This window comes from Carassius auratus, chromosome 45, assembly GCF_003368295.1.
Source record: "Carassius auratus strain Wakin chromosome 45, ASM336829v1, whole genome shotgun sequence".
NCBI classification, from domain to species: Eukaryota; Metazoa; Chordata; class Actinopteri; order Cypriniformes; family Cyprinidae; genus Carassius; species Carassius auratus.
The window spans coordinates 13178541-13200705 of NC_039287.1; the positions used below are offsets into that span (position 1 = coordinate 13178541).

The 22165-nt window shown below is 36.4% G+C and overlaps 1 protein-coding gene across 2 annotated transcripts in view; it reads right to left on the reverse strand.

The window, feature by feature from the left end:
• Positions 1–15437: 15437 nt before the first annotated feature.
• LOC113063322 (vascular endothelial growth factor receptor 2-like) overlaps positions 15438–22165 on the reverse strand; it is a 30771-nt gene continuing 24043 nt past the window's right edge. The window contains exons 18-32 of one of the 2 annotated variants that reach the window (XM_026233632.1): positions 21768–21872; positions 21566–21679; positions 21252–21340; positions 20843–20993; positions 20207–20298; positions 19955–20077; positions 19757–19868; positions 19556–19655; positions 19158–19263; positions 18362–18504; positions 18047–18131; positions 17789–17874; positions 17515–17704; positions 16612–16713; positions 15438–16382 (exon numbers count right to left, since the gene is read on the reverse strand). In XM_026233632.1, the coding sequence (XP_026089417.1) occupies positions 16636–16713; positions 17515–17704; positions 17789–17874; positions 18047–18131; positions 18362–18504; positions 19158–19263; positions 19556–19655; positions 19757–19868; positions 19955–20077; positions 20207–20298; positions 20843–20993; positions 21252–21340; positions 21566–21679; positions 21768–21872 (1574 nt within the window). In that variant the 3' untranslated portion in view covers positions 15438–16382; positions 16612–16635. Of the gene's footprint in view, positions 16714–17514; positions 17705–17788; positions 17875–18046; positions 18132–18361; positions 18505–19157; positions 19264–19555; positions 19656–19756; positions 19869–19954; positions 20078–20206; positions 20299–20842; positions 20994–21251; positions 21341–21565; positions 21680–21767; positions 21873–22165 lie in introns of both variants that reach the window. The other variant, XM_026233631.1, reaches the window with a different exon arrangement.

The window sequence follows — 22165 nt, forward strand, 5'->3', positions numbered from 1 at the left end:
ACATGAACCAAATGATTTTGAGCCATATTGTCAACCATCTGTGGGAGCATGCAGTACACTTTTTGCAGAGTGCAGCAAATGCAACTGTCTATGAAGAACTGCTGTGTCTCATTTACGATTATGCCCAATGGGCTGTAAATAAAGTCAAAAACCATAGTGTTTGAGACAGCTGAGACAGGGACTGTGATTTTGGCTTTGATGCAACTCTGGACATCTGTTTCCAATGGGCCACAGGCATGAACCCTCATTCCAAGGTTTTTTTTTTTACTTTGAGTACTACATTTAAATTGTTTATTTGGAGTCCTTAACAGTAGGTTGAAGTGTTTTGTATATATTTTGGAAGCTCTTAGATGGTACTTGTGCTCCGAGGGGTCCTGCAGACATCTTACAGGTCTCTGAGCATGTGAATCTCTCAAGCACAGTCAGAGTTTATTGTTCACATATTTGATAAGAAGCAAAGGATTTCCCACTATTGAAGATGACCAAAATACATGCAGTGAGTCAGCAGCACCTGAGAACTTCACTCACTGCCTAATCAAAAGACAGTGAGGGAATAAAAGAATAAAGTTTTACAACACACTATAGTTTTGTTGCAAGACAAGAAACATTTGCAGTGAACTCTGATATTTACTTAAAGCCGGATTTTTTAATTTCCATTGGCACTTTGAAAGTGAAACACAAAAATAATGTTTGGTTTCAAACTGGTTTCCAAGAGAAGCAGATCATCCTTATTTACAGTACACCCCCTAAATCCTTTATTGCTATGACATACACACTGTACTTCTTAAAATCTGAATAATTACATTTTTTGATTCTAGCTAGAAATATATATTGAAATAAATAAAATAATCCTTTTGTGTTTTTCTATGTTGCCGTAGTAGTACTTTCAGTCAGACCTTTCAGTCAGTGTTTTTTCTAATGAACGTCCTCTTCCTGTGGTTTTTGTGGCGTTGCTGACAGTTTGACCTGTTCAATGTGCTCAGAACAGGACAAGGAGGGTGAAAGGGTTAGATGGGTTTATGAAAGAAGTGATGAAAAAAGATAAAATACTGGGTGATGAAGAAATACAGTGTGGAGAAGGAAAGAAAGGGAGTCTTATGTTGCCAATTGTGTCCTGAAGATGAAGAGAAGTTCTTACTCCATAAAATGCACACAGCATCCACAAATAAAAGATACTGGTAGACAATTACTTCAATGATATCTCAGAATCCTTTTTTTTCTGCATTAAAATTGACTATTGTTCTTTATGGAAAAAAAGGTAATCTTGTTGGGACCTGTCTCTGGAGTTGCAGAAAAGTATGAAATTCTGAAAATGATGGTAGTCTATAGACATCAAGATTCCAGTCATCACAATGGTCTAAACAGTGGTTTTGTTTTACTTAAAGCTGCGGTAGGTAACTTTTGACACTCTAGCGGTTAATAAACTGCTTGCGGCTTGCGGAAGAACATCGTAGCCGGAACTACTTCTCTCTGTTTATGTCTATGAAGAATCACAAAGGTACTGGGTTACTCCGCTGCGGTACCCCCGAAGCAATCTAAAATAGTCCGAATATAAACACTTATTATAGGTGCACCCTGGTGATTCAGGACAAGCTAAAAACACGGTTTGGAAAATGGATTCATGGTGTACTCGCTTATTATATACATGTTTCTACATTTTGAACACAAACAAAGTTACAGACCGCAGCTCTGATTGGTTGTTTTTTACCGGGAGCGCATGACTTTCTGCAAATGGCAATAGGACCACTGGGAGGAGCCAGAGGAGATTGATTTTTTCAGAGATTATCTGTCTCATATTCTACTGTCAGGACTCAGGACATAATGACAGGTTTAACAAATATGTAAAAAATGTATTTTTACAAAAGTTACCTACTGCAGCTTTAAGGGGTAGGCATTTTGAGGCCACATGTCAAAAATAAAACCAAATATAATTTTGCCTCGGGGACTTTTGTTTGTTTAGAGGTCTTGGACTTGGACATACTACAGTATATCCACATATTCTGATTTTGTTGTTTGAGAATTGGAAATTAACTAATTAAACATTGATTGCTCAGACTGCAAGACAGGGCTTATTTTAATTATAAATATTGTTTTGTATTTTTATTTGTGTATTTACAGCAAGTTTTAATCCTCAACTAGTCATTTTAACTCTAAAGGTAGGGAATAGTCATCTATCACATTCCTTGGGTCTGTGCTTATGAAATGTTTAGAGTAAATCAACAATGAAACATACAAGACAGCGACAGACAGACCTCTATGATTCCAGATAGGACCGTGACTTTATGTAGATAAAGAGTCTTCTCTCTGTTGTTTGGGTTGAAGGCACATGCTGTCATACAGGTAGGCTATGAGATATGGTGAGATATTGACATCATTGCTGCTACTTTCAGTCCAAAATCTTTGACGTGATGGAAACATGGGTTGTGGGAACAACAAAATCTTGGGTTAATCTAGAACCTTGACAATTGATGTAATCAAGTTGTTGGTTTCTGGCATTCAAACAATCAGCTTGGTTTTCCACGTACTGAAGGCTATGTGGTTTTGGTTTCCAGGCTACTCAGGTAATCCAAAATATTTCTTCATGCTTTAATAAGATTTACAGACTGTTATTTCCTTGGGCGGTGGGTTGCCAGCAGTTTAACTGCACTGGAGAAGCCCACATGAACGTCTAAGGGTGAATAAACAGGGAGGAGATGCCTCAGGCAGTGTTTGAGCGGTTAAATGATGAAGGACTGCCCCAGGCAAATTACTGTGCTGTGAACATATACAGGAAGCTCAAGGAAGATTGGTTGTTGTTAGCGATCCTACATGTGAAAGTAAGTGAGAGGTCATGTGTATAAGGGATGGGCATTTCATGTAACTTTATAGTCCAGTACTAATGTGAGCAATTAATCTGTCTACACTCATGTAAAAATGTTGTGTGACGTGACATAATCAAAAAACACAGCCAGTCAGAACAGATCTCTCTCTCTACACTCTCTCTCACTCACAAACAACAAAATAAGTTTGTTCATCGGTTCGATTGTCACATGTCAGATTGTCACTATATCAGGGCTTCTCAAATTTAGCTCCAACCTCGATCAAACTCGCCAGTCTGTAACTTTCTAGTGATCCTGAGTTCACTGATTCGCTTGTTCAGATGTGTCTGATTAGGGCTGGAGCTTAACTCTGCAGGAAAGTGGACCTCGAGGGCCAGAGTTGAGAACCCAAGCACAACATGATTATAATGACCAAAATAATTCACACTGGCAATAAAAAGCAATGAAAAGGTCAAGCACATCATGTAATGCATGTTTACAAAGAAAAACAATGGAAAAGCAGCACAGTAAAATGCAAAAACGTCTTTGTACGAACAGCTCCTTAAGATGCAAAACTGCCAACAATTATTTTGGAATGCTGACTTGTTATTGGCGTTGAATTATTTGTGATATTATCATATAGGTAGTATTAAAATTATATATATATATATATATATAAATATCATGATTATTGTCAACACCGGAATGTTTTGACACCCTTACTACTTAGTATAAATGTGACATAAAAATTTATCAGTTTAAATGAGTATGAGAGTATGAAACTAATTTTATTTAGTTTTATTCATAAACATTACTTAAATTAATAAATATTATTATATATCATAAAACACACACACATTCAAATCATGTTTTTAATAGTCAGCTAGTTGACAGAGAATGCATACTTTTATCTAATGCATAAGTTTATCTAATTTATGTTGTGTGTGTCACAAGCAAGGGAGGCCATGGCAGGGTAAACACCACTTCCTGTTTTGTCCCAGCTGCTGAGGAAGTGTGTGTGTATATATACTGAAGGGCTTATTTACCACAAGAGCCACCATCAAGCCAGTCCAGGACAACACCACAACCCACACACGGCCAGTGACAACCACACACACACAAACAGCCTTAAGCAATAACGCACACACACACATATATATACTTCGCAGAGAAACCACCACAGAGAGGTGAAGAAGGATGGAGGGATAGATGAAATGGAGTGGGGAAATGTGTGCTGGGTTTATCTCTGATACAGTTAACTTCCTCTAACATCGCCACAGTGGTGTGGTAATAACAGAGGTAAGGACAGACGTGCACACACGTTCTCTTATTCCTCTTCTAAGAATCTATTTGCTGAGAAACCCTAACAGTGCAATAATAACTCAGGGCAAATTAACCTCACCAAACTGACTAAACTAAACTAAGAACACATGGCTACTCAGTTATGGCATTCACACCAATAAAGGGTAGACAGAACGATGGAGAGGAAGTGAAGGTGTGATGTCAATAACCTCAAACCTTCACCATGTCAATCCCATTCTAGACATCTTTTGATTGGACAAAAATCTGTGTAGTGCAGGATGAGTCATCAACACTTCTGGTTGTTTTATGATTGATGTGGACCTGCACAGTTTAGTATTATTATTTTTTTTATTAATATTATTTTACATTTAGACTAGGGCTATCAAATGATTAACCATGATTAGTTGCATTAAAATAAAACAAAATAAATGTTTAATATATGTCTGTGTGTACTGTGTATCTTTTTATGTAAATAAATATAAATAAACACACGCATATATTATGTAAACACAAACTTTTATTTTGAATGTTATTAATCATTTGACAGCCCTAATTTTGACTACCTTTATTGTCATTAGGGATAGTTCAAAAATGTTTATTTTGTCAAGATTTACTGACCCTCATTTTGTTCCAAACCTGTATGAAATGTATTTTTTCTGTTGAACACAAAAGTAGAATTTTGAAGAATGTTGCTAACCAAACAGTTGTTGGTAGCCACTGAGTTCCATAGTATTTTTCCCATGTTATGGAAGTGGCTGAATGATAACATTTATCATGTACTTGGGACTTATTTTTTTTTCTTCTTTTTTTAATCTGTACTGTTATATTATTATTAAAGTACAGAAAGCTTTACACAAGAGCTCAGGCAGATTCTGAACGTTAGTGTTGTAATGATGCACTGGACTCACTGGTTACAAAATGATCCTGTTTCAGAGAACTGCGTACAACACACAACACCATCAAATGGCATCAATCAAACAACGTACTGTAGGGATAAGCCAGATACACTAAATAAACATACATAAAAAAGGCTTAGCCACAAGGCCCCACTTTATGAGCTCATACAGCGTCTAATCACTCCTTTATTCTCCTGCATGAATATTTCACCATTCAAAACAAAAGGCTGGAAACTCAGCGCACTGGAATCCTAGTGCAACAGTCAAGCACTCGGTCCCGGAACATTCCGGGGTGTGGGACTATCAGCTATCTGCTCATTAAAAATGCAGGGGGAGGTGTGAGGGGTCATAGAGGACACTGTATTACGTTACATTTTTGTTGTCCTCGTCCGTTTCCTTTGTTCTGTTGTCTTGTGTTTGACCAGCCACTGACACTTGCGTCACTTGTACAAGACTCCACTAGTTAAATATTCTGTGCCTCAGTCAACAACACTGAAAACTACATTTACTAAAAGGAAGGAGGAGGCTTTCAACACTACATATAAAAGGATAATCACGCTCACCTCACTTACAACATCTTCTAGGCTCATTCCAGGTCTTTGGCATAGAATTATCATGTCAAAAATTCCCCTCCGGAATCAATCTATCCGCGCATCATTCGTAAACAAACATCATGTATGACAAATTATTCTTGCACAACATTTCTCTTGCTCAAATGTTCAATCTGATTATGAAAGTGATCCATGAATATAAGATAAAACTATGGTAAAAAAAAAATGTCTAACGATGATCTGGATGTGCAATCAGCATGTGTTTTTACAGGGTGATGAACACAAACATTTTCTCCCATCTGGGAGCCCATACTGTCCACAGATGGTGTCAGTCAGGATAAAGGCATGTCCAAAGTCCTCCATCATGCAGGTCAAAAACAGTACAGAGCACTAAAAGCATTATGTCACTACACATCTTAATCAAGCTTGACAACAAAGCAAAGCATGTAAGACAGTATTCATGCATGAAGACGTGCAGCTTCTGTGCCATGTCAGTGAAAAATTATTACCATGCTGAAGGAATGTCCTCAAAATCAACGCAGTCTTAAACACCTTGTTAAATCCACACAGGTGCCACATTCTTGCTGTTTAACACAAAATTAAGGTCAATTGCATGCAGGTTTACACAAGATGTCACATAGCTCAAAGACAAGCTATTATAAGATCTCTACAAATGCAAAGGGTGGAACTGACAGGGTAAGTGTTAGTGCACCTGTGGTTCTGCATTACTGCAATGGGGCATGCAGAGCATAAGCTCACTAAAAACAGCCCCCCCCCCCAAAAAAAAAACAAAAAAACAGTGTTTATGCTTTGTTTTGTCCTTTCAGTTTCTACAAGCTGATCTTGTTCAGTATAATATTTACCGGAGAAGTTTCACCAGATCTGTCAAGCATTAAAATGCTAAAGCACATTCTAGAGATTACAGAAGTTTCTGTAAATTTTAATCAAGTAAGCAAGTACATTCCTAGAGACCAGAGTCTCATTCCACTAGACCTGACTTCCTGGTTATAACTGTCATTGAGTTTGTCATTCTTTGTTTGTCTGTAACATATTTACACTTCAGATTTCAGACATATTTTCAGACAGTTTTTCAAAAATGTTATTATAAAAGTCAGACTGTGTTGACAGAGGCACAAGTTTGAATCTATCTATCTCAACAGTCTTATTAAGCTATGACATAAAAACAAAAGTGTAAATAAATTGTATACTTTTATAAAATATGTTTCAATATGCTTATTATTTAATTGACATACAAACATTTAAAATGTCATTAAACTGTGATACCTACAAGTTTTAAGCTAAAACTCTGACCATTTCTCTCTCTTTACTAGGTTAGAATTAAAATCTTCAGTGCTCATTTTACATAGGCTAAAATGCACAGCCTACTTTTCACTGCCCCATACATCAAGTGTGTCACACTGTGAGTGATTCATGAAACAATTCAGGCTGAAATATATCTAATATCTATGGGACAGATAGTTGCAGAAGTTCTGAATGAGTCGTTTTGCACTTTAGTTCCAATAAATTATCCTTTTGGACTGGGGATCAAATTCAAAATTTCAAACAATTCAGTATGTACAGTATATCAAGAACTCAAAAGGAAGGAAATATGATTCTTTATAACATGTACCCCTTTAAAAATAAATAATTCCTCCAGACAAATAGTATGTCTGCAAACAAAAGAAGAAAAACATGCTGAGCTACAGAATTATTTTATACTCTGCCGTACTTTTTGAAATGAAAACGTTTTTGAATTCAAACTGTTTATATGTCCTATCTTTGTGTATTTTTCTAGGCCCCAATATGGCAATTGTTTCAATGTTAACATGGATTCAACTGAACAATAAGTTTGCCACAGTGTGTTCAGTCTGCTTCACTTGCAGTTTTCCCCCCACTCTCATTATAAAGTAACCCCATAAACTTACCTTTTTTTTTACTCAAATACAATTTTCTTTGCAAAGTGACTCCATGAATCTGTGCTGTAGTTAATTATACACATCAGAAATTGTTTCTGTGTCTTTTAAGATTTGCCCCACATATGAACTTTAAAAATATTTTCTTTTCTTTTAGTTGAGTCCGTGGGATCTCTCTCTTTATTAGTTTTCTGTTGAGGGCATCCACCTTCACAGTATTTCCAATAATAAGTTGTGGATATAAAGGAGAGGTCAATTTATTAAAACAGGATTCAGTCAGGAATGCTCTCTAAAACTCCAGAGGCCACTTGGGAAGCTTTCAGACACCAAAAGCGTGCACAAGTGCTGCCATGCTTCTTCACATCCAGCCCTCTCATTCAAGGTAATTTATTCACAAGTTTCCATGTTAAGATCCTATTTAGAACAGGTTAAATGAGCCATGAATTTGGCTCATCTTTTGAGTACACAATGTTGAGTAATGACCTCAACAAGAAAATATGTTTCTCTAGACAAGCTTTAGTCAGGGGTGGTTCTAGGGGTAGGGGGAGATATTTTTTACAGACTACAGAAGATGAAGGCTAAATTTTGCCTTTTTTCTCTGTACTTCTTGACCTGACAGATCCAGTAATGGCAAATGTAGGCTCTACTAAATAAAGCGCTTGATGGGAAACAGGTGTTACTGCACCATTAAATAATGAACAAGGTAAGTTAAGAAGATCTAAAGAGCGTGATTTGCCACTTTATCTGGAAACTTAACCTGTGCTGCAAAAGATCTATTCAGCATGGGCATCTTTTTGGCATTTGCATTCACTAATTAAAAACAGAGGAAAAATATCTGTATATGTGTAAGCTGTGTCAACAGGCACTGATTTTATGGTTTGTATATATATTTGTTTACATTATAGTTGATTTCAGTTTTGAGATTTTAGATCTTTGCCTCAAATATTCAGCCTAAATTTGGCTTTTTTAATTAAAACAATATTGTTTTTCTCCTTAAAGGTATGAGCATGTACTGTAATTTTTGTGTCAGTAGTATAAGCAAGCCAATTTAAAAAATAATGACCTATAGCAGAGTTTTTCAAACTTTTTTAAGAGCAACCCACTTCAAAACCTTAAAACCCTCTTTAAATTGACACGACACTGTACAGTCATTTACATGCAACAAGTCAACATACATAGATAGATAGATTTTGACATCATATTTTCTCCAGTCCAATGTTATGATTATCACTATGTCAATCATTGCTATTTTGAGAGGACATTCACTCCTTTCAGTTCATCAGGATCTGAGAAAATTCTGTTATAATCAATGAATCTCTCTACACTGCGCAATTAATCTCTTATTTGCATCACATCTTTGTTTAAATGAGAGGATTCACAAGAGTAATTTCGTTGTGCTCACAATGACAATAAAGTACTTGAACAGCTTTCCAGAACATGAACTTGTGTAATTGATCAGATAAATATACCAAGGTTGTTTCTTGTTGGATTGCTCCTGTTAAACCTGAGAAATAAAATGTAATCAAGTTTTAAAGGTCTCAAGTTTTAAAGGTCTGTTGCCAGTAGTGCATTATATTTGTTTAATATTTCTGTCTGTCGACTGACTGACTGATGGACGTTCAATTAATGTTGCAAACAGAAAATGCAATGGTTATGCATTTTAGTAATGTGCGGTAAAACATTATAAAGTTTAAGGAATATTTGCATAAATTAAGGAAAGAGAAAATATAGTTGGATAATAGCACAAAAGCCAGTATATTTTTTGGTTAAACATTAAATTTCCTTCAGTTATTTTACATTTCCTTCAGTTATGCATGGTCATTTGGACTATTTTAAAATTTATTTATTTATTCTGGTGGGCCAACAGTAGTCCTTTCATGCAAATGCACACAAGGCGGTAACGGTAAGCCTTCATGACGTATGTTTATACCATAAATTACATTCTTCAAGCGAGATAAAGAACATACACACAGAACAAAAAACATCCTGGGGGCTTCCTGGCTACATACAGTAGATTGTAGACTCATCAGACACACTCAGAAGAAGAGTGTCACCTTTTATCATATCACTGAGCATTCTTGAGGACATCATACAAACATCCTGTTTCTCTGGATCCACACAGGACAAGGAAATCAACTTTCCTTCCTCCACAATCTATTCACAAGCTAACAACCCGAAACCATCACAGACGCTAACACACGAGCACACAAATAAACATCGGATGAAAAACATGCTCGCTTTGGATGCACGCACACATTACCAGTGCTTCAGCCAGTAAAAAGACATTTCTTTTCACAAAAATTGCAGGGTTACAGTCTATGGATGTCTAATTTTTCTGGAAATCTCTGTTAGCTCTTTTTCTTGTCATAAACAATCGACTCGCTCATCCATAACAAAGCTAATCCAAAGAAATTAGTATAATAGTCTCACACTCACTTCATATTCAAATTCCTAGCTGTCACATCCTGCATTGTGAATGCAGAACAAAACAAATCGTACTGTTATCCAGCCCATTTATGCTCAAATAGAGCTGGTTTGTGTACTCAAACTTGCACACATCAAAAAAATGACTTTCTCAAACAATAAGCTCTTTTTTGTTCGCTAACAGTTAACCCACATATGTAATTAGTCTTAATGACAAACTGTACTCGGCAGCGATTATCTTGCCAACACCTTTCGCACACTAAAAATGTTCTTACAATGCCAGGCCCTGACTACTACAAAAACAGCTGAAATACACGAATCAGAAATAAGTTCTTATGTCTGTTTACTACCTAATGCCTACTAAAATCATGGACCTTAATACAACACGGGGTTTTAATGAACTTTCCACACACAATGTCAAAAGAGTGTGCACAGGGCCGTCCTTTGGGGGGTGCAAGTGGTGCAGTCGCACTGGGCCCCGTGCTTGAGGGGGCCCCCCTGTGAACAGACCAATGGGGGGTGTGTATAAGCGGTACTGTGGAGGGTGGACTATTGTCTCTTCATTAGTCTGCTTGTCTTTTCCGTTCACGATTGTTTTTCTCAAACACAGCTGTGTGGATAAGTGGAATGTGACATGGGAAACTCAAACTCGTGGAATTGACAACCTGAGAGCTACCACTTCCTGCACAGCTGGAGAGACACTGACTGTGCACACACACACACACACACACACACACACACACACACACACACACACACACAGGTATAGGATCTGTTAACTATGTCAGTTTGTCCTCAAGGACAGACTGACTTTATATCAATAAACAAAAGACAAACATCCTGAAAACCAGCAACTCTCCAAACCCTTATTCAGATCTATGACATCATACGTAAGATTTGAGATTGTAAGTGAGTTATCACAGACCAGTCTTCTCACTCCCTACAGACCTCCCCGAAACAGCTGTGGCAACACACTCCCAATGCAGAGAGAAAGGACACATCCTGTCCAATTCACTGCACTTACTATAACCTGGGGATTTCTGTTGTTTTGTGGAGCATAATTGCGTTCTTTACAGACGATATCTTTACCTGTGTCAGCCACCGTAGCTTCTCTAAAGGGAGGGGTGAGCGGGGGACTGAGCTGTTGGTTGCAATTCGCAACCCAGTCGCTAGATGCCGCTAAAAATGACACAATGCACATTTAAGGTTGGAGAATTTTATCAGTTGTTTATTGCAACAAATTACTTTGTATAATGCTGTTATGAATGTTTATAGCATTATTTGTGAAAAATGTCACTATACTTAATGACTTAGCATAGACTTTGGCTAGTTTCTGCGTATTTCATTTTTATTCTGTAAGTTCTACCGATCTGTGTGTACTAGTGTTAAATGCTCCTGTTTTTGACAACGTTGATAACATTAATGACAGATAATACCGTGATAGTTTTAGTGTTTCCCTAAGCGAATGTTGTATCCTGTAACCATTCTATGGCAATAACCTGCCCATGGGCTTTTTTGATTGCTTAACAATCTGATGCAGTGTTGCCAGATATTGATATTGAAAAATGTAAATGTTTATAATGTAATATGTATATTATTATTATACTAATTTATAATGTGTTCTTATATATATACTATCAGATAAATGCTTGAAAAACCTGAAAAAAAAACTACTCAGCTGTTTTTTTTTTTTTTTTTTTGAGCAACAAATCAGAATATTTGAATGATTTCTGAAGGATCATGTGAATGGACTAATGATGCTAAAAATTCAGCTATGAAAATCGCAGGAATAAATTACATTTTAAAATATATTCAAATAGAAAACAGACATTTTATATAGTAAAAATATTTCACAATATTACAGCTTTTGCTGTATTTTGGATCAAATAAATGCATGCTTGGTGAGCAGAAGAGAATTATTTAAAAAACATAAACATTCAAAATCTTACTGTTCAAATTTTTTTTGACTGGTTTAGTGTATATATATATATATATATATATATATATATATATATATATATATATATATATATATATATATATATATATATATATATATATCAAAGTGGTAGTGGGCTGCCTGGATCAAAAAATGGCAGGGCTGATTTTTTTGTCCCAGTCCAGCCCTGTAAAAGGGAGACTAATAGATAAAGTGAAAAGCATTTGGATGGTTATGTGATCTTAAAATGGTGTGCTATTAAAAAATTAACAGCTACTATATTACCTGGAGTCTTCATCTGATGTGAGCATACATTAAACTTATTTTAAAAATACAATATTGTTTTGACAATAAAGATGCCGACAGTGAGATACCATCACAAACTCTTCAAAACATTACCTTTTCACACTGGATTGCACTCACACAGACCATCACAATGAAAAACCATAACACAACTCAGCTGTGAATGCTGCCTCAAGGCTTAAGTGAAGCATTCAGAACTATTTTAAAGAGATCTAAGTCCTTGATGTTCAAAAGTTACTTTAAAATTGAACTTAATTTGCATGCTTTTATGTTAATACCGCCAAAGGAGGAAGGCCTCTAATAATTCACTAAGATAATCATCTGCAAGCCTTTCAGAGTTTCAACTGTTGGATATGGCATACTGAAAAGGTTAAAGCTTTCAATTGTGTTTGACTGTTCGGTTAATGTCAACATATTTCCCAGATCATTTTACAGATGATCCTCAGGGCAGCTGTCAGTCACCAAAAGAGGATAAAAAGAATATTGCTATGGGGGGGAAATCATGATTTATTTTAATGCATAAGAAAATGTTCTGTTATTGACATTAAAAACAATCCCAGAGCAAATCTGATTATAAAACATTAAAGGATAATTCTCATACTCTTTCACATGTTCGATAGCGTCTTACAATATTTGCCTGAAGTCGTTGGAGTGTCTTCTGTGCTAATGTAGCTCTCATATTTTAGGAATTTAGCAGCCAGACTAGCTTTATAGCAAAGCAATTTATTAAAAGTCCTAATAGGCTGTCATGTCAAAGAAGTCTGCTGGAAAGCTGGAAAGTGAGATACATACTCCCCCTAAAGGCTAAAGAAATTTTGGCAGCTATAGCTCCATCTTAGCATTTATATTTCATGTATGCCCTGAAGGATAGTTTGAAAATAATAATTATGTTATCATTTACTCACCCTCATGACATTTCAAATCTGTAAGACTGTCTTTGTTCTTTTGAACATAAAAGAAGATATTTTGAGAAATGTGTCTTGTTCTACACAATTAAAGTCAATGGTCACCAAAATTCCCACTTTAAATAATGGCTTGTCTCAGTTCATTGTTGCCTATCAATTACATAATATCTGCACCAACTACGGCAACACACATGGACAAAAATGCTGCTGCAGTTAAACTAAATATATTACTGCAGAAGTGAATAAAATGAAAAGTGTTGACTGTAGCATTAAATTTACATCTGCTCGGTGTTGCACCATGAATCTTTGTTTTTACAGTGTTGCAGGTTATAACCAATCACACACAAGTCTGTTGAGTTTATGAACACAGCATCCAATCAGAGGCGTTTAGATCATTAGATCATAGTCATCGCTGAAACACTGGAGATTTGTTCAGTCAGCGCTCACTGAGTGTTTTCTCTCATCATAAACAACAAAGAGCAGATAGTATGATGTAAGTAATGTAGGTATGATGTAAGTAAGAAATTCGGACGTCTCTGGATGGTGAAAATGACATCTCCCATCGTTCCACTCTTCTTCATAAAGTCATCTAGCTTCGCCTTTTTTATTGTTTTGAAAAAAGCTTTACATATTGTGCCTTTCAACCCACTGCTCAGTTTATCTTAAGCACAATCAGTTGTACTACAGACTGTCATGATGATCTAGATGCAAACTCGTGCGCCTGCATACCATGTGTCACAACAAAACAGACCCTCACAGGCCTGTCACCTAGATTCACAACATTAGGGAGAATTCCCTGCTGGCAAAAAAATAAATAAAATAAAACCAGCCTAAAGCTGATTTGCTGGTTTTAGCTGGTTTAAGCCATTCTCCCAGCCGGACCAGCTAAAGAAGTGGTCAAAACCCCTCTAAAACCAGCCTGCTGAGCAGTTATGACAATGCTGATGACCAGCTGTTTGTTTGTTTTTCAGCAGGGATGTTATTATGACTGGCCCTGCGCTGTGGCCCATATAAAGATTATAATCTTTTTAAATTATACAAAAACGTGCTAGGGTTGTTGTTTCGTCTATATACCTCTGTATGGGTGGTTTGCTCATGTAATGTGTTTCTTTTCCTCGCGTTCACTACTCAGTGTTTCAGTCACTTATTGTCGTCCGCTTCATCTTCAGACGTATATTCATAAACTTTTTAGTGCTCAAAATTATAGACTATATCTGCAGCTCATCAACGAACTCTAGTAGGGCTTGTCCAGACCCTTGCTGAGATGTTGCTAGGCAGAAATGTAAAAAATTCCCTAAAAATAAAGGAACATGATTTATTTGTAGACCATATTTCATATTAAAGTTTTAAGCAGATATTTAAGTAGATAATTATTTTAGATTTTTAAAACTGTTCCTGTCGTCAGCCAACATCATCAAATGTTACTCACCAAATGCACCACTAGGTGGGGGCAAAACTTAATTTGATTTCCTCCTTTTTCAGAACTGGGATGCATGGATTTATTGCTCCAAGCATGTGCCGGTGAATATACATTATAAATGGAAAATTTTTATAATCGGATTACTTGATGGATCAGGATCACAAATATTAAGGAGGTCGACTGGTTTGGTTTTGTTTGGTTTGGATGATGCTGTAGTGTATTTTCAAAGGAATGAGAGTAATAATCTCCTTTAAACAGGCGCATTCATTTTCATTAGAGGATGCATACTTTGGGGTCATAGTCAGAGATCTCAATAATTTTCCAGTGTTATGTATCCCACATATCAGGGTTCAAAATGTGTGTGTGTGTGTATGCGTGCATATCCACTGCTTTCCACATTACCCATGTGTGCCAGTGTGCCAGCGTTTGTGTTTAAATATATTTCCTGCCATTGCAGATCATTGCAGGACATTTCCCCATTCCAAAGGAAATGCTAAGGATATGCTTTTATCATGAAAAACAAACAGATAACGTCAGTTTTTGATCATCCCCAACTATTTTCAGTAATCTTAAATATGGGTTTAAGTGCCATGTTAGGCTTTGATAGGTACTCACAGATTTCATTTGTAGCAACATCTGGAGCCATTTCTAATCTCTAGAAGATGCTAATAAGAATATCAGAACTAAAATATACTAAATGTAAAACTGAGTGCTCTCATCTTGCATGTTGCAACCTAAATACATTAATGGGAAAAAATCATTGTCTTTTTAACATAAAGAGTTTTAAAATATGGCATGAAATGAAATATATACAATATATTCAAAAATTCAGAAAAGATTCATTTAATGAAATATATATCGAAGTAGACATTCTGCACTCTTTCTAGATAAACCATGCTGGAGAAAATGATCGGTAGCTTGAGAGCTGCTGTTATTAAGGCAAAATAGAGAAAAAAATTAATACTAAGACATTAATAAATTCATGTCAATTTGATTATTTAATCAAAATATAAAAACTTCTCTTTTTTTTCACTTGTGCATTTTCACTTGTGGTCATAAGGTTTTTTCCACCATGGGAGGGACACACGATTTGGATAAACTAACCTAGTTTTCATTATTATTAATACAAAAATAAATGTAAACAATAGCTGGATGTAAAGTCAGGCCCAGAGCACAGATCTCACTGCGCTTTGATGGCCTTGTGCTTGCTATTCTGGGCAGCCATTTTGAGAGCGGCACTCCTAGGAATACAACCAAGGCTGTGTGAGCATTGTATCCTCAAGCCCAAGTGTTCACAACCACACATACACAAAAAATACAAACGCATGAATCCCAAAATGCACACACTAGTAGGGGAAAAAAGCCAATCTTGTTCACAGGGGCTGAAATGCATTGTCCTGTTTTCTCAGATGCACACAAAGAATTGGAGATATGAGTACATTGCTTCATCTGGGTCTCTGAGAAACAGATACAGGAAGAGAGGGGCCATAAAAGATCGCTGCAGTCTTGTGCATGCAAACACGCACAGGTAAATGTTGTTTTTAACTGGCATGAGTGTTTATTTAAAAAAACATAATTACATTAATAGATGTATAACTAAATAATATAATCATAATGGCAAATACTGACGTTTTTTTACAAAGACAAAGGCATCCCTCATTACAAACTGTACAATCAAAAGGCCAACTGAGAAACAAGGCTTAGAAAACTAAATTCAGACAGACTGTTAGTTGCTTGGAGTTGGAGGAGAACAAGTCTGGTCACGATTAATTAAAGACAATGCAAAAGATATATATATAAAAAAAAGGGAAAACATTCACACACTCAATTGTCTGGCATTCCAGTTGCTATTTCCTGTGCGGTAGGAAGAGGGCATGCGTTTGCTCAGGAAGTGGCGTGGACTCGCTGAGAGACCACTCTTGCTCCGCAGTCTGTGTAAACATGATTGTATTGCTAAGACTTTCTCAATCCCCACACCCCCCTGACATTTAGATGAATAAAACTAAAACATACATCTTATCTGCTCCAAAACAGTCTGTTCCAAAACAATATATTACATTTATTTCAAAAAGTGAGTGCGATAAAAGAATTAGTTGACAGTTCAAATGAGTTAGCGGTTCCTTTATGCATACAATTATGAAAGAAGCGATAACGGTGCACCTCATTCGAAGCTCGACAGCCAATTTAAGAGTTTGTTGTTTTTGGATGTTGGAGGCATGTGGTTGGGATACAGGAGTCATTATGAGTAATGGCAGGAAAAACCTAATATGGGATGAAAAGTTAAAAGGTTGCTGCTCATTGGAAATTGCCCTTTGGAACATTTGCAAAAGTTGAAAATGTATGCACACATTTACAAAAAAAGGCTGCATTCTACCAGACAATGAAAATGGATGGTGACCTAGGGCTGACAAGCTCCAAATTGCACAAAAACATTGTAAAACATCGATAAAGTAGCTCATATCTCACGTATTATAAATATTTTCATGCCATTTGATAGCTTTATGTGGAAAACAAGGCAAAATTTAAGGTATTGTGAAATTAATGAAAATCTTATTGTAGTCACCATTCACTTTTATTGTACGGAAAAGAGCAGCTTGGACATTCTGTTATAAATAACTCATTTTGTGTTGAGAAGAAATAAAACCAAACAAGATTTAAAAAGAAGTAAGGAAATGATGCATATATTATTTTTATTTTTTTTGGCCAAACTATTTCACTGAAGGGATAGTAAATGAAAACTCTGTGGTCATTTAATCCAAACCTGTATTAATCTTCGACTGTACACCAATGAGAATATTTTAAAGAATGCTGGTAACCAAATAGTTGCTGGGAGCCACTTCCCTAGTAGTACTTTGTTCAAAGTTAATGGCTACTGTTTGGTTAACATTCTTCAAAGTATCTTCTTTTATGTTCAGAAAAAGAAAGAAAATCATACAGGTTTGGAACAACTTGGGGATGAGTAAATTATGAAACTGAAATGCTCAGTTTTGCTGAGCTATTGCATTAAAGTTCTGAATAAGATAAAGAGGAAGACTGTTAAACTGGGGCTGCACTATAACGGACCTCAGCACTGAACTTGTCATTTCTCTTGGGCAGTGGAGGTTTCATCCGAATGTCTCTCTTCAGGATCATCTCCTCGTTGGCGTATATTGGGGCTTCTGCATCATCAGAGTGGTAGCCGGACTGATAGCCGCTGGTCTGATTGGACGATTCAGAAGCTAAAGACTCCTTACTCTTGCATCGCAGTAGTGGGCTGTGGATAAAAGCATGAACGTGTTAATATTATGCTGGAATGTCTTGGAGTGTACTTCTACCGAGATCAGCACGAATGCATCACCTGAAATTAAGTGGTCTGTGCACTTGCCGATCCAAAGCTTTCATTTGCTCATGTGATAAGCCCACTCCACAGTCCATGTGACCGTTCTGTACAAAGAAAAAACATTTAAAATGGGCAGATTTTATATATATATATATATATATATATATATATATATATATATATATATATATATATATATATATATATATATATAAATATGAAAGTGTGATTGGATCATGACAAGATCCTTGTTGTAGTATTGTAGAGTTTATTTACCATCACAGGAGTGTGTTCCAGGGGAATGTCCACAAAAGTCGTCCTACTTATTGTCACACCATGACTGTCTATCTGCTGTGGGAACCTGTCAGGAGAAGCATGGGTGGGACCATTGTTGCATTAGTTTGTCAAAGGAGAGGTTAAGCACGCTATATCCACAAATGTCAGATCTTCAGTGTTATATATACATAACCAAGGTCAGATGAATGGGGTGGAGATAAGTATGAGTGCTTGAAATATGATTTATTTTGAGTCAGTTATGCCAGCAACTGCACAAAAAACAACAACACCAGATAGATAAGTTACTGAACTAACCCCAGAGGTGGAGCATTGTCATAGTGGAGCTGGGACTCTTTGTTGCCTGCATAGAACATTCTTTTAGATGTCACACTGAGGTGAGGAGCCCCTGATTCCTCTTCCATCTCTCCGTTTGTCAATGGGATGTAGTCCTTTCCATCCTGAAACACGGGTAACAAATGAGAGTTTGGTTAAACGATTTAAAATTGATCACATGACAAATGTTTTACTACATTCTGCAAAACGTCACTTTATTTCTATTTTTGTCTTGTTTTATTTTCAGAAAAAAAAAATATCTAACCATCCTTAAAAAAAAAATTACATTTTGTGAATTGTATAATAATTTTTTAAAAAGAGAATATATATATATATTGAATCTTATATCTAACTTCATTTGATAAAACTTTTTTTTTTTAAGTAAAAACGTTTAAAACCTAAAAAAATTAAAAAATAATTGTTAACTGTAATAAAGCTGAAAAATACTAGATAAACTTTAAAAAAAAAGGTTTATAAATGAAAATTATAAATGTTGTAAAACTAAAATAAAAATTAAAGGCGAGTAGAAATACAAAGAAACTGATTTGACTAAAACACACACAAAAAAAGAAAATATAAACAAAGCTAATTCTGATCATTATAGCTTGGCAACAAGAGAAAATGTATTAATTTATATCCCAAGTAAGTGTAAATTTTTTTAAAGATGTTTAGATAATTTTAATGGGAAACGAGACAAAATATTTATTTATTTAGCTATGTCTCAATTATTAAAAACACATGAATGAGACCAAACATATACTTGGGAGTCGATTCTAACCTGTTGAGCGCTAGCTTGTAGCAGATTGCCCAGATGTTCAACTAACTGAATAAAGGTCGGCCTGTCTTTAGGTCGATCAAGCCAGCAGTCCAGCATGGTCTGGTATCTGGAAGAATTTCACATTAACAAGGAAGAGGTAGGGTTGATGACTTTTTCAGGTTTCAGTCAGTTGCTACATCTCTCATTTCAATAATATGAATAGAGTCCATCTTCAATGTAAACTCTATGAAATAGTATGAAAGTACTAAAAATAAACAAAAATATAGGTACTACTACTCTTGCCCACTTTCCATTGGAAACACTATGACTGGCATCACCAGGACTACAAAAACCTAGATCAACTTGTTTTCACAGACGTTTAATTTAACATCAGTATTAAAAGTGTGAAGTATATTTACATCTCAGGTGTGGCGTAGTCTGGAGCTCTCATTCTGGTTCCCTCCTTTAGTCGCCTGCAGAAAGACTCATCAATGCACACACCTGGGTATGGAGACGCACCTGCACCAAAGAAGATGGGCCATCAACACGTCTCCCTAATTAAGTAGTTTTAGGCTTGTCTGATAAGCTCGTTGATAATGTTAATATCAATATTGTGTTACCAAGAGAGAAGATCTCCCAGAGCAGCACACCAAAGGACCAAACATCACTCTGTGTGGTGTACACGCGGTCAAAGATGGTCTCAGGAGCCATCCACTTCAGAGGAAGACGAGCCTGTGATGATAGAGAGGAAATGCTCAAACATCACTTAGTCTTTTTCACTGAGCAACAGAAATGAAGTGTGTAGTAAGAGTCCTCACATCTCCTTTGCGGACGTAGTCAGGATCTTTATAAACATCTCTGGCCAGCCCAAAGTCACATATCTTCACCACGCTGTTTTCGGAAAGTAGAATGTTTCTGGCAGCCAAGTCCCGATGGATACACTACAAACACAAACTAGCATTATGACTGAAGCAAACATTTGGAATGAATTGTAAATAATAATGACTGAAGAATACACACACACACACACACACACACAAGCAGACCATGGTGGTGTGTTTCAGTTTTACCTTTCGAGAGGCGAGGAACTCCATTCCTTTGGCAACTTGAAAGCTATAGCTGATGAGATCCTTCATCGTCAAGTGATCCCAGTCTGAACTCTCTATACATCAGCAGATGACACAATTTATAGGTTTATATATATATATATATATATATATATATATATATAGAATATGAAGGGTAAGGTTAATATTTAATGATAGTTTTATTGATCGATTTTATTTTTTAAATATATTATATCTATATTTTTTTTATTAATTTACAATGTGGCAAAATCTTAAATACTGTAGGTTCTTAAATAATAAGCTCATTAAAGCTGCTTAATAATTCAAATAATTGCTCTCAATAATAAAATAGTTGTGCTGTTTATTGGTTTGTTTGTTTATTCATTCAGCTCAAAAAGTTTTAGATGAAGTTTAGCATTTAGATGGAGTTGACACAGCACAAGACATGTCAGCTTCCCAAGTGTATTTCATGACCTAAAATATTTGCTTCATGTGGAGACGACAGAATGAACTAAATGACAATACGAATTTAAACATTTGATTCAGTTTCCTTTTTTTTGTTTTTTTGGAATGTGCCATTTTTATCCTCGTCCAGAGACAGTACAGAGTATCCACCAGAGTCAGACTAATATACTGTGCCTTGTTCATCGTGCAGCTGGGCCGTGGAGGTCTGTTCTCCCGTCCTGGTGCACACAGCGGTGCTGGTGCAGATGTCCAGACCCAGATCCCCCTCATGCAAATCCTCTTCCTGCTCTACCTCCCTCCTGCACGGCATCCGTGGCATCCGCTTCTGAGAAACAAAACGCGTGGATCAATTTATGTTGTTGTCAGGGTCAAAAAGAGTCAAAATGTCAGGTACACTTTATAACACCTTCAACCTTGAACAACATTTAAAAGACCTTACAGTTGGCTGTTGCCCAATATCTTACATAAGCCACTTGAATCGATCTGACCACATCAGAGGACATTGTTAAAAGAGGATCTGAGATCTTTAAAACCACATCACAGCCTGATTTTACTAGTAGCACTAGGTCATGATGGAATTTACCTTGTAGGGACTGTACTCTCCTCGCTTGCTTTTTAAATAGCTCGAGAGGTTACCGTGTTTACAGTACTCAACAATCACCATCAAGGGTCCTGGAGTAGGAAACATAGAGAGGAAGAAGAGGAAAGGCCTTTAATGTGGGCACATCACATTCTTCTCAACAATGCACAACCACTTTGTGGCATTTCTGATGCATTTCTTACTATGACTGTGCATTTTGTCACCCATAAATATTCACATGCGTTCTACTGAACAAAATACACCTGCAGCAAGCTTCACAGAAAGGACAACAGTAGTCGTTCTCAAAGGACACTCACCTCCTGGTTTGGTGCAAGCTCCTAAAAGGTTAACCACATTGAGATGGTGACCGATATGAATGAGGATCTTCAGCTCAGACATCAGAGCGCGGTACTCACTGGTGGTAGCGCCCTCTGTTGGAGATTGATAATGCTGCAGTAAGTTGTGTTATATGAAAGATATGTGAAGTCAGTTTAAGACTAGTGAACAGATGCCTCATACCCTTGAGCATCTTCACTGCTACTGTAGTACAGGTGGTGGCCTTCTCAATACCATATGCGGTCGCCTCCACGACTTGGCCAAATGCCCCTCTGCCCAGCGGCTCTCCTGAAAAACATAGTATTAGACATTTGTGAACGCTTGCACCTAGATTTATAGTGACATTTTTCTGTTTGAAGAGGTTAAACTGAGACTTGTCGGAAGCCTAAAATCTAATGGTGATTCTAGGCAAGTTTTGATATGCTCGGCTCTCCATCCCCAAGAAGAAAAAAGATGAATAATATGTTCCGTAACATTTTGACAACTTGCTATGATGTTACTAAATGCATATATTAGCTCATATTACAAAACAATGAAATATAACAAAATTATAATTCAAATTAAAATACACACATATACAA